Here is a 14,964-nt window from a genome sequence, read left to right on the forward strand (position 1 = left end):
CACTCTTGATCTATGATGGGACAGGGAGTGACCTCAGGCTGGTCCCATGCGAGCATCCCACCAGCCCCGTACACATTTCACAAACAGGAATGAGGGGCTCAGGATGGTTTTCAGGACTGAGGAAAGTATAAAGCAACAGGTCTTTTGTGGTCTGCAGCTTTGAGTACAAATTCAGTTTAATGTCTCACGAACAGCAAGGTTAATTGCCTGAGATAGCGAAGATGGCCAGGAAGCACTATTTATCTGCTAATAAACTAACCTTGCTAAAGGGAAGAGACGTTTGCCTTGTTGTTGTCTTCCTTTCCCAAATGCCAGGAAGCAAACACTTACGAGTGTTTGGGCTGAATAAAACAGCCTGCACAAAAGCTCAGCGCACGTGTGGCGCAGCTTTTCAGCGCTGGCATCTGGAAATCTCCACATCTGCAGGGCCGTGCCTGCTTACCACGGGAGTACAGAAGGCACAAAGGAGCCCATAAATAAACACGCCGGAGCAGAGAGGCAGGAAGGGTTGCAGTTTTGTTTCTTTGAATTGCTGGAGGGATTCGGGTGGCTGCGCCAGGGTAAGTTTGCAGGAAGAACTTAATGTCACAATGGCACTGTTCTTTTGTTCTCAGGTGCTCCCTCGACAGACCTGTGGCCTTTTCACTCATACTATTTTTTACAAGGAATATCCTGGGGGTCCTCAGGAGCTGGACAAAAGTATCCGAGGAGGTGAACTCTTTCTCACCATTCTCCTGAATCCCGTAGGTACCTTCTTTTGCTATTTTTTGGACATGCTGACTAACAGGGAGGAGGGAGGGTGGAAGGGAATGAGAATCAGTTTTCTTTGATCTTGTTTGGGAAATGAAAATCAAGACCACTTGCTCAGAGGTAACAAGCAGTTTAAGAGGAAAGGAGCAAAATGTCTTCTGCTAATTTCTAACTACAACAGCATGCAACAAGTTACTGGAAAATGCATTAATTACAGCTCCATACTGTTTCCCAACCTGAAGCTGGGTCCCCATGAAAGAAGAGCACGCTGACTTGTCTAACTGAGATGGAGAGAAACCAGTGAGGGTAGAGAAAACTTTGTGATCTTATTCCGCTTTTCCTTTTTTCCACACGCTTGGCTCCTCAGGCACTCCTGATACAGCTGGATAGAAATCCCAGGGCTCAGGCCTGATATCATTCCCCCGCCACTGGCTCTTAAAAATAGGTTCTATGCAGCTAAAAAATACCCCAAGCAGTACATTTTTGCTTTGCTCAGTGCTACATCTCTTTTTCTCTGTCAAACCTTACATGAACCATAAACTATATGTATGTATGTGTGCACATATAAACAACCTACATATGTATAAACACACACATATACATAGTTTAATCCAAAGTGTCACAGACTTTAGGGATTATTTGCAGAGCTATCATGCAATTTTGTCTCTCAACTAATAAAGCTGCCTGAACTGCGCTGTGCACACACATGACAACACGAAGTAGGTGGCTGCATAGGTGTGACTGGGCTTACGAAGGATTAAGGAGAAAATTTCTCTTGCCTGTGAACAGCAGTCTGGTGCCATCTAAGACAGCAGCCTAGAGATGGAAGGACGAAGGACAAGAACAAAACCAATCATATATCAATTATTTTTTTGCCATCGTCCTCCCTTTGTCCTATTCCACCCAAACAAGCTATAGTACTCACAAGATAAATGTCTTGTGTCTTGCCAGGTGGCCTGATTCTCAGTGGTTTTAAATTGCAGTACTCATTGACTGCTCCGCAGAGCTAAAGAACCTTCAGGTGGAGCTAACTCTCAAATCCAGGTCACTTTTATTTAGAGACCTAAATATAGATTTCAGTATTACATAATTAGGTGAAAATATTGGCTGGGGAGCTAAGTTGGCATCCGAGTCAAGGATTCAGTGGCCTTAAAGAAATACAACATTTCTATTAGGAATTTTTCTGTACCATATGTGTGACACCTAATTTGAGAATGAAAGAGATCCCTGTTCTTTGTCCTGTCTCTCCATTCCCTGCAGTTCTCTCAGGCTGGCTTTTCTTCCCATAGTTTCCTTAAGTGTAACTTGGCTCAACACTTTCTTGGGATGCTCCTGGAATTTATCCTTAGCTTTAAGATGCTTTGATCAATACCTGTGCACCTTTCACTGATCTGAAGGTTTCCTCAGATTCAGGCAGTGCAGCAATCTGTAGCAGAGTATGTTCTTACTCCACAAGAGATGCTTAGAATAGCCCCAGTTCCTCAATCAATCACTTATTCCACGTCCAAGCCTGTGAGCATGCCCAGGCCACCCTGACTTCCTTCCCTACAACTCCCCTTTTCCGTAATTTCAGGTTTTTCTTTCTTACTGACAGCAAATAAGGAAGAAGGCACAAGCTCAGTTACTGATTAGAAATTTCAGCCTTTGGATCTTTCCAATGATTGCATCCAAAGGTCCTTTCCAAAACCAGGCTGAGGCTATGGGGAAGGGTAGCTCTTCAATTAGTCTAAAAATTATTTTAAAGGCTATTGTTGAACTCTGAATGAAATCAGATAGGCCTGTACCACCATTTATTACACTCTCCATAATTAATCAGCCTGGGCTCTCCAGGCAACTCCCAAGAAGGACCAACCTCAGAGGTGCTGGAGCATCTTCCTTCTGGGAGCTCTAACACCCCCAGGCAGAAACCCCAGGTTTCCCCCAGCCGGGTCCAATTGCTTCCCCCAGGAAAGGGCCAAATCCCTCCCCTAGATGGGTCCTGCAGCACAGATGGGTGCTCTTGGTGCCCCACTGAGTGTGACACATTTATACTTGAGAGAAGCAGTTCTACCATCTGCCTTTTAGGTTTCAGGAGTGATGCAGCAGAGGCAGGACCTTTCCTGGGAACGCGATATGCAATGGCAGGCAAACCATTCCACATTTAATCATGCACGTGTGATGTCCATGACAAGAGCTAGTAGACCCTCTTCCAAAGAAAAGGGGTGGGGGGAGATTTCATTTGATTTTCTTCAGTACGAGCTTGTTTTGACCAAGCTATGTTCCAATAACTCCAGAGAGCAATATATATTATTGGGTGGCATTTGAAAAGAACAGCTTTTCTGCACTGTTAATGTTTGATTCCCCCTCTCCCACTTTTATGATTTTCTATCTTTACCTCACCAAACCTGATATTTTACTGAGCTAAGTGACACAGCTGAAATAAAGACACGTGCTTCCCTCAGCGTGAGTTAAGTATGAATCTGTTCCAATATAGTGCTCATTCAGACAGGAAGAAATATAATTTAATCATGTGTGAGCTGAAGATATACCACGAAACCCCACCATCATTCCAGCCAGGCTGGTACACTACCCTATGAAATATGCACTGACTGACAATGGTGAAAACAAAATCTAGCCTTATATCAGAAGGAAACTGGTGTGAGTAGGAAACAAAATCATCTATATTCAAAGAAAAACTTTTTCTTTTTTTAAATCCCAAGTTTGCACAGCACACGAATGCACAAATGGGAAGACCTTTCTTTTATTCAGTGTAAGAGAAGGTGTAGTGTTTTGGTGGTTAATTTGAAAAAGTTCACAGATTAGTATCTAAAAATCTATGGTATCTTCTGAAAAGGATCAATAGATGGCCTGTTCCACTGGCCAATCACAAATTCAGTTGAATAACAAAATATGCTTTGAATGTGATGTGTTCTCCAACCTGGCAGCAGTGTATACAGGAATAGCAACAAGGGACTTCCTATCTTATATCCTAGAAGCTTTTCACACACCTCCACTCATTAATAAGCTTCCTTAGTATTTGGATATCAACCTGTGCAGTTCAGGGGTTTACCACGAGCAGCACAGTGTAAACCAGCACGTGCTCCCCAAATGGATTATGGAAAAGAACAGCTGCCTGGAATGTAAAGGCTTTTCCAAAAACGTAATTTAAAATTTTGTTATTATTGAGTCATATTGAACGAGATGCCTAATGTAGTCCACAGATAGAAACCACATCCATAAAATAACATCCTAACCAGAACACAGCATCCCTCCTAGCATGTCAGCTGCTTTACACATCACTACAGTTCTTCTGCCTCGAGTTTTGCAGGAAAGGGACTACCTGTACCATTGTTTATTTTTGCATTATTGACATTAAAAATATTTTTCATTTACTCTTTCAAAACAATGGCCAGACTCTTTCCTGGTGTGGAGGAGATTTGCAGAAACAGAGTAGCTCCTGTTAATAATACTGCCCCGTGATTGCACAAGTCTCCTGCTCACCGGGCTCTGGTCTCAAGCGGGTGTGTGCAATTGCCACCGGCATTAGTGAGAGCTATGTGCACACAGCAAGGGGAAGGGGAACCCCTCCACATGGGCGGCGCACTCTTCAGGAGCGTGAAGATGGCATAAAACTACTTCTGCTTGCAGTAAGAGAACGTATGCATGTGCACTCTCACAGCACTGCCAGACTACCATGACAACTGGAGTTACATACACATTATGTGTGTTATTACCATAAAAGATGATATTCCGGAGTCCAAGATTGGGTTAGAAATCTCCTTAAGCAGCTAGTTATCTGCCCTGTGGTGCACAGTGTCGTTCACTACCCCTGCCTTGGTCAAAAAGCACAAGGGCAACAATAAAAAAAGGAATATCTGGTTTCACAGAGCCCTTTCTATAACTACAGCAGATAATCATTTTGTTATTTTATGAGGTGCCTTCTTGATCATCAAGTAGCGTAGAAGTTAGAAGAGGGTTTCTGAGCAAGTTTGTTTGTTGTTGTTGCCTGTCTCATGTTTGTGGGCTTTCTTTCTTGCCTTTGCCATTTTTTACACTGTTATTTTTCTGTAGATTAGCCTAAGAATAGTTGGGCAACAATTCCAAGTTAGATGTGATTTATAACAACATTTAAGGGTTAGATGCTTGAAATTCTAGATGCTTTCCCTATAAAAACAAACCAACCCATAAATAATTGCTAACAGACTTTTTAAACCAAAAATGAAGCTGTGCAGTTCAATGATGTCTTCCAAAACCAGCTATGGGAAGGGCTGGTCTCCCACACATTGCACTGGTGTCTGTTTGCTCCTGGCCTTTCTTTTGGAGGCAGCTACGTAGTTTCCTCCAAATCAAAACCCTGGACCTGGGTTTTGAGGATGGTTTAGGGACTGTTTCCAAAAGCCAGTCTGGACAAGGATGCATTGGCTTTGGCTCTCTGCAGACCTCCAACATCATTCCCAGCACGCTTTCAATCCTCACATCTTCCCACTCTTTTGTTCTATGTCCTTGAGTGTGCACCACATTACCAGTGTCATGCATGCAAGCACCACTCTAAAGCAACAACATAGTTCTTGCACTATTTCAGACACTTAAAACACAGATGTACAAAATAATTGTTATATTTTTGAGCCGTATGCACAGAAACACTACGAGGTCGGAGCAATATAGGCATGAGCTTACTCCATGAGTGAATACGGAGGAGCAGCCCACTCCACATTTCATAGCCCCACCTACACACAAAGCATCACTGCTGTAAGCCATCTCCTACCGCAGCATGGAAATGACCTGAGCCACTGGAGAACTAAACCCAAAAAACTTCTCTCACTTTGCTTGCCTTGTTGAAGAGACATGCAGGTAAATCTATTGCTTGTTAAGTACACTAACAACACTACCTATAGAAGTGCAAAGAGGTGCTGCACAGTTTGGCCCCTCTTTCCCTTCACCATCCAGCACCAGCTTCCTTGCCTCACCTTACTAGTCCAACAGTTGCCCCTTTACACCAGCCAGTACCATCTCTACTCACTAGCTAGGGAGGATAAGAGTACAGCTGAGAACAGTTCAGTTCATGCCCACAGTTAATTTCTGGAAGCCTTGCCTCAAAGTAAAAGCCATACTTTACTCTCCAGTAAATAGAATTATTACTGCTTTCACACACACAGCCTTCAAGACAGTCTTTTTCAGACTGTTTCAAATTTTAGAAATAATCACAGTGTCTTGATTAAAATCAGCACAGCACCACCTTTTGCTGTGGATTACAGCTATTTACCTGTCTAAAAACAAACTAAAAGTCATCTATTTCTGGCCTTCTAGCTTAAGATGGCAGGGGCAAAGAATCAGAAACCTGAAAGTCTGGGAATAATTGGTGACACAAGCTGTTCTGAAGAGATGCAGACGCATGATAAGTGGATGAATAAACTTTAGCATGAATAGCAGCCCAAGCCCAACAGAACCAAAGTCAACATCAATGCCAACCTCCAGGACTACTGCCTGCTTTTCAGCCTGTAACCACCAACACAACACACTCTCTGCACTGGCATCGATTCATTGAACAGGCAACTAGTCAATCACATCTGAAACAGCCCCCAGAGCTAAAAAACAAGTAATAGATCATGGTTCTTTTCATCGCGTGGGCATGGCATCTGCACTACGATCCCGCTTTGTTCAGGAAAATGCCTCGCCTCGATGATGTAGACCAGGGTTTCCAGGCACAATGCAGCGACTTGATTTGTAGTTGTGTTTTTAACAGGATTTCAGCAGTGGAGATGGGCTGTAAAGATAGCACAGAGAAGTCCAGCTTTCCTTCAGCTGTTATGACATCCATTTATTATCTGTTATCCCATCTCTCCAAACAAATGCAAGTAAGAACACAAATAATCAAGTTTTGATTAAACATTTTTCAATTAGTTTGATTACTGAAGCACATTTCAAGAATAATGAAATGTGAGAAGAAAATTTACTAAGTAGGAATAATGTATCAGACAGCAAGAATTTATTTACAATTAATTTAGGGTCAGACTGCAACTCCAATGATAATGGTGAGCAATAACATTGACATTGTAGTACACTGACTGCAACACTATTTCTTCTGTGAGTGTATATTCCATGTACTTCATATGTGAGAAGTTCAGAGTGGCCTCAGCAGGGAGCAGGTGGGAGATAAGTTTTTGCATGAGGTATGAATCTACAACTAAATCTTGAAAAAGGCAAGACTAAATATCTGCTAACCTTTCCTAACTTCAAAATATGCCACCAATGCAGGCTACTGGCAAATTCCCTTTTTCCCCTCCTGAGCCTTGACAAGCCTCTCCATTACTCAGGTTGGAGTTAGCAATTTCAGCAAATGTGTTACAAATAAATATTAAGCTCATATACCAAAAATGTTTGCACTTCCATGAAGCAATACCACACAGATGGTTAAATTACAAAATGCCCAAGTGCCAATGCATTGGGATAAAGAGTTTGCAGAGAGATTATCAAGGGGATCTTCTGAGGGACTTTTTTTTCTTTTTAAATGGCTTCTACGGAATACTCTGTGGCTCAGAGAGATAATTTCACTTTCTAATTTATGAATCCTAAAGATGAGTCATGTCTGGCAGAGATGATTTAGTAGTATGCAGAGGAGGGATAAATTCCACCAAGACAGAAAGAAATCAAACCAACTTTCCTTTGAGTTTTAATGAGGGTTACAGGAATCCCAGGCAGACCTTTCCAGGATCCAGCTAATGCAGAGGGCTGCTCAAGTCTAGAGTTTGGGGTACTTATTCTTTGCATAAACACTTCAAAGCAAAGCTCATTAAAGTCAGTGGATAAAGTCTCAGCGAACAGACTGGGTTTGAAATAAACCTAAATAGTGCAACTCTTTCCAAAGGTATCAATCTAGTTCTTCTCTGAAGGTTTTTGCTCATTTGGAGGCTTAGAACAATAACAAGGAGCTTCAGATGTATTTACAAATAACAAATACACATCCAGTTTGAAACAGAAAATGAGGCATTACTGTGCTTGTGGAGTTTTCCTTTGCTATTTGATACAAGAAAAACAATGAAACATTCAACTCAAATATTTTTTTCTCCCTTAGACCAATCCTAGATGTTCAATCAGTGTTATGTTGTTATTGATGTTATTTACTTCATGGTTTGACAAACAACATCAAAAATCAGTTATATACTAAATGCTAATTAGGACAGAACTCCTAAAAGTCATAGCATCAGCACTTCCACGTCAGTGGTGGAAATAGAGCAGAAAACCCACCACAATCAGTAGGAATAAGCAAAGGAAGAGAGGGGAAAAAAAAAAAGACATCTAAAACTTTGATCAGTCAAAAATGTAAAAAAAGTTTTACAAAACTGCTTTTGTGCCTAATCTAATTTTGATAGTAAAATAAAACCACTGTGCTGCGACAGCACGTATGTCTATACTAATTGTAGTTAGGTCTTAAAAAAGTACATTACTACTCAAGAAAATACATTGCTACTCAAGCCATCTTCAAAGCCAGGAATTTAATACCAAAGAGCATTCAGACAAGAATATTGTGTCCTTAATGTGACCATAACACTACCCAGCTACGTAAATGTGATAGAAAATTCTCCAGCTCTGACCAGCGCTGTAGCAACCCGATCCCTTGGGAAAAAATATTTCGGTTTTCTGCAGATGGACAGCATTCCACCACTTCACAGAAAAAACAAAGTCAGCTTAAGACCGTTTAAAATTTATTTACTTTTTAAACCATTTCAAACGGCATCATTTCCTTTTCCCTCTTCCTAAACCTTGCCAATCCTTTACACCCTTTTTGCAGTGCTTTGAGGTGCTTTCAAAGATTTTTTTTTACATTTGCTTCATTGGGTTACATAACTACAAAAAAATTCATGGCATTTCAAGGAGTTCAACATTTCAGCCACTTTCAGCATTTTTTTAAAATTCTACTTCTCATTATTTACTTCACTTAATTGCCCTTTAGAATAACTTTATCTATTCCAAGAATATATTTGTAAAATCCCCCTATTCCTTTTCTTTGCCCCCCCTTTTCTTTTTTAAAAAATACCTTCCCATCTAACATTAACCAACTTTACATGCACTTCTGTCTCTGACATACTCAGTAGAGAAAGGCAGGTTAACTGGCATTACAAAAATCAACCTGCATTAAGGTACCTGCTTTCTTTTTAAAGAGTTTTGATATGAAAGCTGGGATGTGCCAATCAGAGCAACACACTTTCTAAGGCACACTCACAGTCACTTCATCTGCTATCATGAACAAACACGGAGCATGAGGTGGAACAAGAAGATGGGATGAACAGAGTAAACCCCTCGTTTTGCTTCAAAATGTAAACCATGAAAATTTAGAATTAAAAAAACATTCATAACATGCAGTTCCCAAACTGAAATATTTTCAGCAGCAAAAAGCAGGTTTCCCATAAGAAAACTTAGGGAACTCTGGTGGAGTTTAGATTTAAGAAGGATTTTCCACATCCAAATGTCAGGCTCAAAACTAAGTGGGTTCAGTCCATGTTCTCTGACTGTTGCCCTTCATTCAGTCTCCTGAGAAAAGCTCTGACATATTTAAAGCGGCTTTTACAAATTGTTCTATATATCACAGCTCCAGCATCCGCAAGGTCTTACAGTATCTGTTTTCTACTTCATCTCCTTTACTCCCCCGCTTCACAGCCAATAAAGAACAGCCATAAATGTTTAACAGCCAAGATAAGCTAATAAATACAGCCCTAAATATTATCGCCCCTACAAACAAGAGCGAGTCATTTCTTCTAAAAAAAAAAAATCTCTTTCAACCAGAGAGCTTTTTATTAAGCCAGCAAGTGACAGCACAAAAGTCGAACCCTAAAGCAAAAGTAAGTGCATGGAGCTTTGAGAAGAACCAGCAAGACCCAACTGCTCAGCTGAGTAGTCAGTTAATTGGATTTACTTGCCAGTCTGGTGTATGTTTTTCTCATTGCCTGTTCACCTTGAAAAGCTAATGGATAACCCTTAATACCACCCCCCTTTCCTGCAGCGCCCTTCCTATGTTCTGCTTTGGCCCCATTTCAGGTCTGCAGCCACCATCCCCTTCTGAGAGACACTGTCAAGTTAATGCTGAAACCAAAGTAGCTGTAGACCTTGCTGTGTATGCAGGGGCAAAGCTTCCTGGGAAGTATGACCCAATCTTTGGCCATGTTCAACCAGTGGAAAAGCCTGCAGAAAATGAAGCCCCCACCATCTCAAGACATTCCCATCTCTGTCCTGGTCACAGCTGAACACAGTGAATTGAGATTTTTCTGTAGCCTGAACCAAGGAGGTCAGATATCCCTAGAGAGGTGGTTAAATTTAAGATCTCTACCAAGGATCAGACTGTTCCTTATATCCACTGTCTTAATTCATGAGATGCTTCTCTTTTCCTAGTCTTCCTTCCTTTTCCTGCTCGTCACACACATGAGCTTGGCTGGGCTAACTCTTCCTTTTCCCTTCTTCTTGTGGGGTGTTTTAATTCAGTCTCCCACTGTCTCCTTTTCATTGTTCCACCATAACGAACTTGCACAGGCCATTCCTGCATTTTATTTATATGTATATAAATCTCTTCACTCTAGATTTATACCTGCATCACCACATAGTATCTAGAGACACATGCATACCCTGCACAAAATGCTTGTTGTCCACAAAGCCAACAAAATAAGACATATTTGCAACTGAGACCAACCCATTCTTAAAGTTAAAAAAAGAAAAGTAGCAGAAAAAGGGAAAAGTTAAACACTTTTTTGAACCTCCCCTTCCTACTTCAATCAGACATCCCTAAGAAGCTTTAACCTGAGATGAAACATAGCATATGAACTTCAGGAAGATATTAGCTTCTTTTGTGGGAGCCTGGTTGTCGAGAGTGAAATCAGACTCGTGATTGAAAGGTAACTTTGAACTCAACTCAGGAGAAGGTACAGACAGTCCATAATATGGTACATTATTATCCTAACTTTGGAACAAGGCGTGATCACACGTTGCAGAGAGAGGCAAATTCTTTGTAAGTGACATGGGACACTTGTAATTTTGAAGGCCACTTAAATGCATTTACATTTTTAAACTCTCACCGTAACTAAAGGGTTATTGTTCATTTCAAGTCTGTTAGATCTCCATTCTGCACGTCCCGCATGTGCCATACTTTGAACATTTTGTTCTTGTTTCCTGCTCTCATCACAAAAACAAATGAGAATCACATGTTATTGCTTCAGAATATTAAAAGTAAATGCAGAGAGGGGTTAATTTATACCTTCCACGAGAGATTTGGGAGTGTTATTATGAAACTTCTTGAGTGTTAATAATATTTTTATTTTTATTTGCTTTGTTTCTCTGAGCATAGCTGTAGAAAGAATAAAAAATAACCTTGGGCATTGTAGGAAATAACACTGCAATCCAAAAGTAATTCATAATGCAGTTCTACTAAGGGCCCTGTGAACAAAGCATCTCAGTGTATTTTGGGAACAGGAAAAAGAAATCAAGCAACCTCCTCACTACAGAAATGTCCATGCACATTGAGCCATAATTAGCAGGCTACTGCCTAGAGGGACAGGGGTGTCCCTCTCCAACATGACAAGAGGGATATGTTCAAATTGAAAGGGAGGTTTGTTATTAAGCAGCTATGTCAGAATTTCTCTTAATGGTCACAAACATACAAAATCAAACAAAAAAGAGAGCTGGGCCTTATTCTTCTTTGTACAGGGGCCCATTAACCTGCCAGGAAAATGTAAATAACCATTTTACCACATATTAGTGAACGTTACAGTGAGGCACAAGAGAGTGACCAGACGCCCGTCCCTGTAGAGAAGACCATGGGGTTGCCATCCCAGGGCCATCCCAGCCACAGCTGCCTGGGCGGGCAGTGTAACTGCAGGACGTGGTCATTAGCTTTCCTCTGAGGAAGAGGGTAGTATCTCGTCTTTATTCAGAAAAACACTGACATTCTACACACGTTCGGCATGGTAAACACTTCTGTTTTCTTCCTGCCACAGCACGTATTAAGGTTTGGTACAACCAACACACATTTGTATTGAAGGGCAGTACACTACAGAAGTGCCTGTATCTACAGCACAATCACCCCTTCCCCTAAAGATACTTCTTTTGCAACTCAAAGTCCCGTAGCACTGATAACGACAGAAATATTACAGCACAAACATAAAAGTTGAAGCCGCTTTTATCTTCTGGCTCCACGTCTATGATTAAATCCACTCCAGCCTTGCTCAGGCTTTTGAATCTTTTCTCCCCCTTTGTAAATCATTCTTTTTTCCTTCATCCCACATGGCTCCCCCAGCTGCAAAGAGATCGTAAAGGAAAACATTATCCCATGGAAACTCAAGCCTTCAGCAGCATGTTTAGAAAGTAATTAGCTTGAAACTCAAAGCATGAAGAAAATATTTCAAGGATAACACATCTCCTTTCTTTCTTTCATGACATTTTCCTTCTTTACGAAAGCTGATGCTCCACACCATGCGCTTTGGTACTTTATCAGAATTACTTCCCAGCAAGTTAGGTGATGGCAGAAATAGTAATAAATGACTGTGTGTCAACAAGGGGGTTATTGGGTAAAGAGAAAAAGAATGTGTTACCTTCAAGCACACGCCATAGGATAATTTATTAAACCGTCAGGAGCAAGGCTTTAAGGTAAAAATGAGCTGACTCAGAATTCTCTGATTATTGAAAATGAATCCTTAATAGAAGTAAATGGACAAGAACAAAATTTCCTTGCTGTGTTCGCCATTCAAAATTAATTGGAAAGTGGCTGATTTGAGAATATTATATCCTCTAGTGAACTGAAAATGCTGTATTTTTTTCCTCTGAAACCAAGAGTGGAGAATTAAATTAAATCTGAGGTTTGTTTGCTCAGAGTAGGCCACCAAAATGGATTAATTAATCATCGTTTATGAACACTCTATAACATAGAGCAGTCAGCTCTTCATAAAACTGCTAGAATAGCAACACGACATCAGAACAGTTATAAAAACAAATGATAAATTTCCTGCATCTCCAATCTCTATCAGCTTGCCTGGCATTTCTTTCTTTGCAGTTTGAAAGAAAGTATCCTGGTGAAAACTCTTATTCTGTGGTTATAAGAGGGCTTAGTTTAAACAGGATGATTTACATTTGTTGTACAACTCCGTGTGCTGTGCAGGGGCCTGGGCAGTAATTTCCATAGAGAACATCAGTATTGCTCTGAGAGACTTTACCTTCCTCTACCTGGAGACTATGAAGTGCCACGTTAATGACCATAGACATAATTCATTCCATGATTCAAAACACAGCTAGAACCAGATCTTATTTAAGCACATCTCTAAAGAGAAATGTCAGAGAAACAGTCATTTATGGATGCTTATCCAAACTAATAACCATTTTGACAATTATTTGCCATTAGCAGATACGTGAGCACTTTTCTCCCAAAGTTCAGCTGGCTCAGAGGATTATGTTTTAACTCATTGATTGGAAGGGTAAATAGAGAGAAAAATGACTGTAGATCCAGTCAAGAAAAATAAACAGCACTGGCACTAGGTCAGTTGAACTTACTGAAGCCCTGTTGAAGAGGACAGGGCAGCTTGCACCTCTGCCTGTCGTATTGAACTGTGATCTGTGAAATACTGGGCATCCTCTGTGGGCATTAACACCTCCAGGCCCCCACGCAATACCTTGTCCACTGCAGTGCTAAAGCAAATGCTTCATTTCTTAAGGTGGGGTCAGTCCGCCAACCTTAATGTCTGTGTTAAATTCAGGACTAGTTTCATCCTGCCTAGAAATATTGTCTTCCCTAGAACTTGCCAGAGTAGTCAGGGGACATCAAGCTGAGAGATGACAAAATTTAACCCCAGGTCATTGCAGGTGAGAGAAATTTGATGGTGCATTCCCAGGTGACCCGCAGTGTGTATGCAGAGACACTCGAGTCAAGCACACAGCTTGGCTCCAATGCAGCATTCATAAATATTTACGACCACTGTTATTAGCTATTTGGCAGCCTGGCCACTGCTGGCTCCCCGGGCTGAACGCTGTCTGGTTCCTCACACAGACTCCTGAGTGGCAGAGTCTCCTCCTCTTACCCAGGAACCGCAGCCATGCAGGTACTACACATGTAGAGCAAACTCTCTCTTAATTATCTCTCATCATACCCTCTGTGGTCTACGTAACTAAAGTTTAATGTTGCTTAAAACATAAGCATCATATTTAGATTTCTTCAAAGTAATGAGAGCTCTTTATTTCCATTAAAATAAAATTCAAACAGGAAGAAATTTTCTGCCTATTTTCCACTCACACAAGTAAGAGGCCCCATAAGATATTCTGGAAATCCTGGAAAACTAATTAGTTTTGCTGCAAAGTTATTTAATCTATGCTAAAAAGTGATCCCCCCTGGATTATCTGTAATATCTACATGCTACTAAAACATGTCATTATTTAATTAGCTATGAGGCATTTGGGAACAAGCACGCACAAATAAGAGAGCATCCAGACAAGGCACATCCAGGCAAGGGTTGTGAGTGACATTAAAACCCACCGGTTAAATCAAGTGCTGGACTGGATGTGGATGAAAAGATTTTGCTCAGCACTTTGCACACATGTGTATGGGGAGAGGAGAGATGATATCTGAGTGCTCAGGCTGGAGCCATGACCACAACCAGCCTGCAGGCTTTGCTGCTTCTACCCTCACCAAGTTTTCCCACTGCCTGGCCTGATTTCTAGGGCAGGGTCAGCTTTGCTCTCTTCTTCCTTGTAGTGAGGGGCCCAAATGATCAGTGCTGCCGTTATTTCACTCCCCTCACCCAAAAGCAAAAGTTTTACTTTACCCACATGTACAGGAGAGGCACAGTGTATTATTTAGAATTATTTTTGCATTTTTCCGTGCTGTGATAAATACAAGGCTGGTAAGACAGCGCTACACAGGCACTGCCTATGGCACACCACTCAAAGGCACTGCAGAGAACCTTGGACTAAGGCTGGCCCTTGGTGGTTGTTCACCCACCAGCTCAAACCAGCCCTCCTGCTGCAATGGTGGTACTGACAGAACAGTTCTGGGCCCCGCACTTCAAGAAAGATGTTGAGGTGTTGGAGCGAGTCCAGAGGAGTTCGACCTAGCTGGTGAAGGGTCTGGAGGGTCTGACCTACGAGGAACGGCTGAGGTTGTTTAGCCTGGAGAAGAGGAGGCTCAGAGGTGACCTTATTGCAGTCTACAACTACCTGAAGGGAGGTTGTAGAGGAGTGGGAGTCGGCCTCTTCTTCCAGGCAACTAGC

General features: G+C 41.4%; 1 protein-coding gene across 1 annotated transcript in view; it reads left to right on the forward strand.

Annotated features, from left to right (window-relative positions):
- NDST4 (N-deacetylase and N-sulfotransferase 4) overlaps positions 1 to 14,964 on the forward strand; it is an 81,738-nt gene that overhangs the window by 45,014 nt on the left and 21,760 nt on the right. Inside the window, exon 5 of the mRNA XM_068403038.1 lies at positions 615 to 743. Within this exon, the coding sequence (XP_068259139.1) occupies positions 615 to 743 (129 nt within the window). The remainder of the gene's footprint in view (positions 1 to 614; positions 744 to 14,964) is intronic.

Source organism: Nyctibius grandis, chromosome 6 (genome assembly GCF_013368605.1).
Source record: "Nyctibius grandis isolate bNycGra1 chromosome 6, bNycGra1.pri, whole genome shotgun sequence".
Classification (NCBI taxonomy): domain Eukaryota; kingdom Metazoa; phylum Chordata; class Aves; order Nyctibiiformes; family Nyctibiidae; genus Nyctibius; species Nyctibius grandis.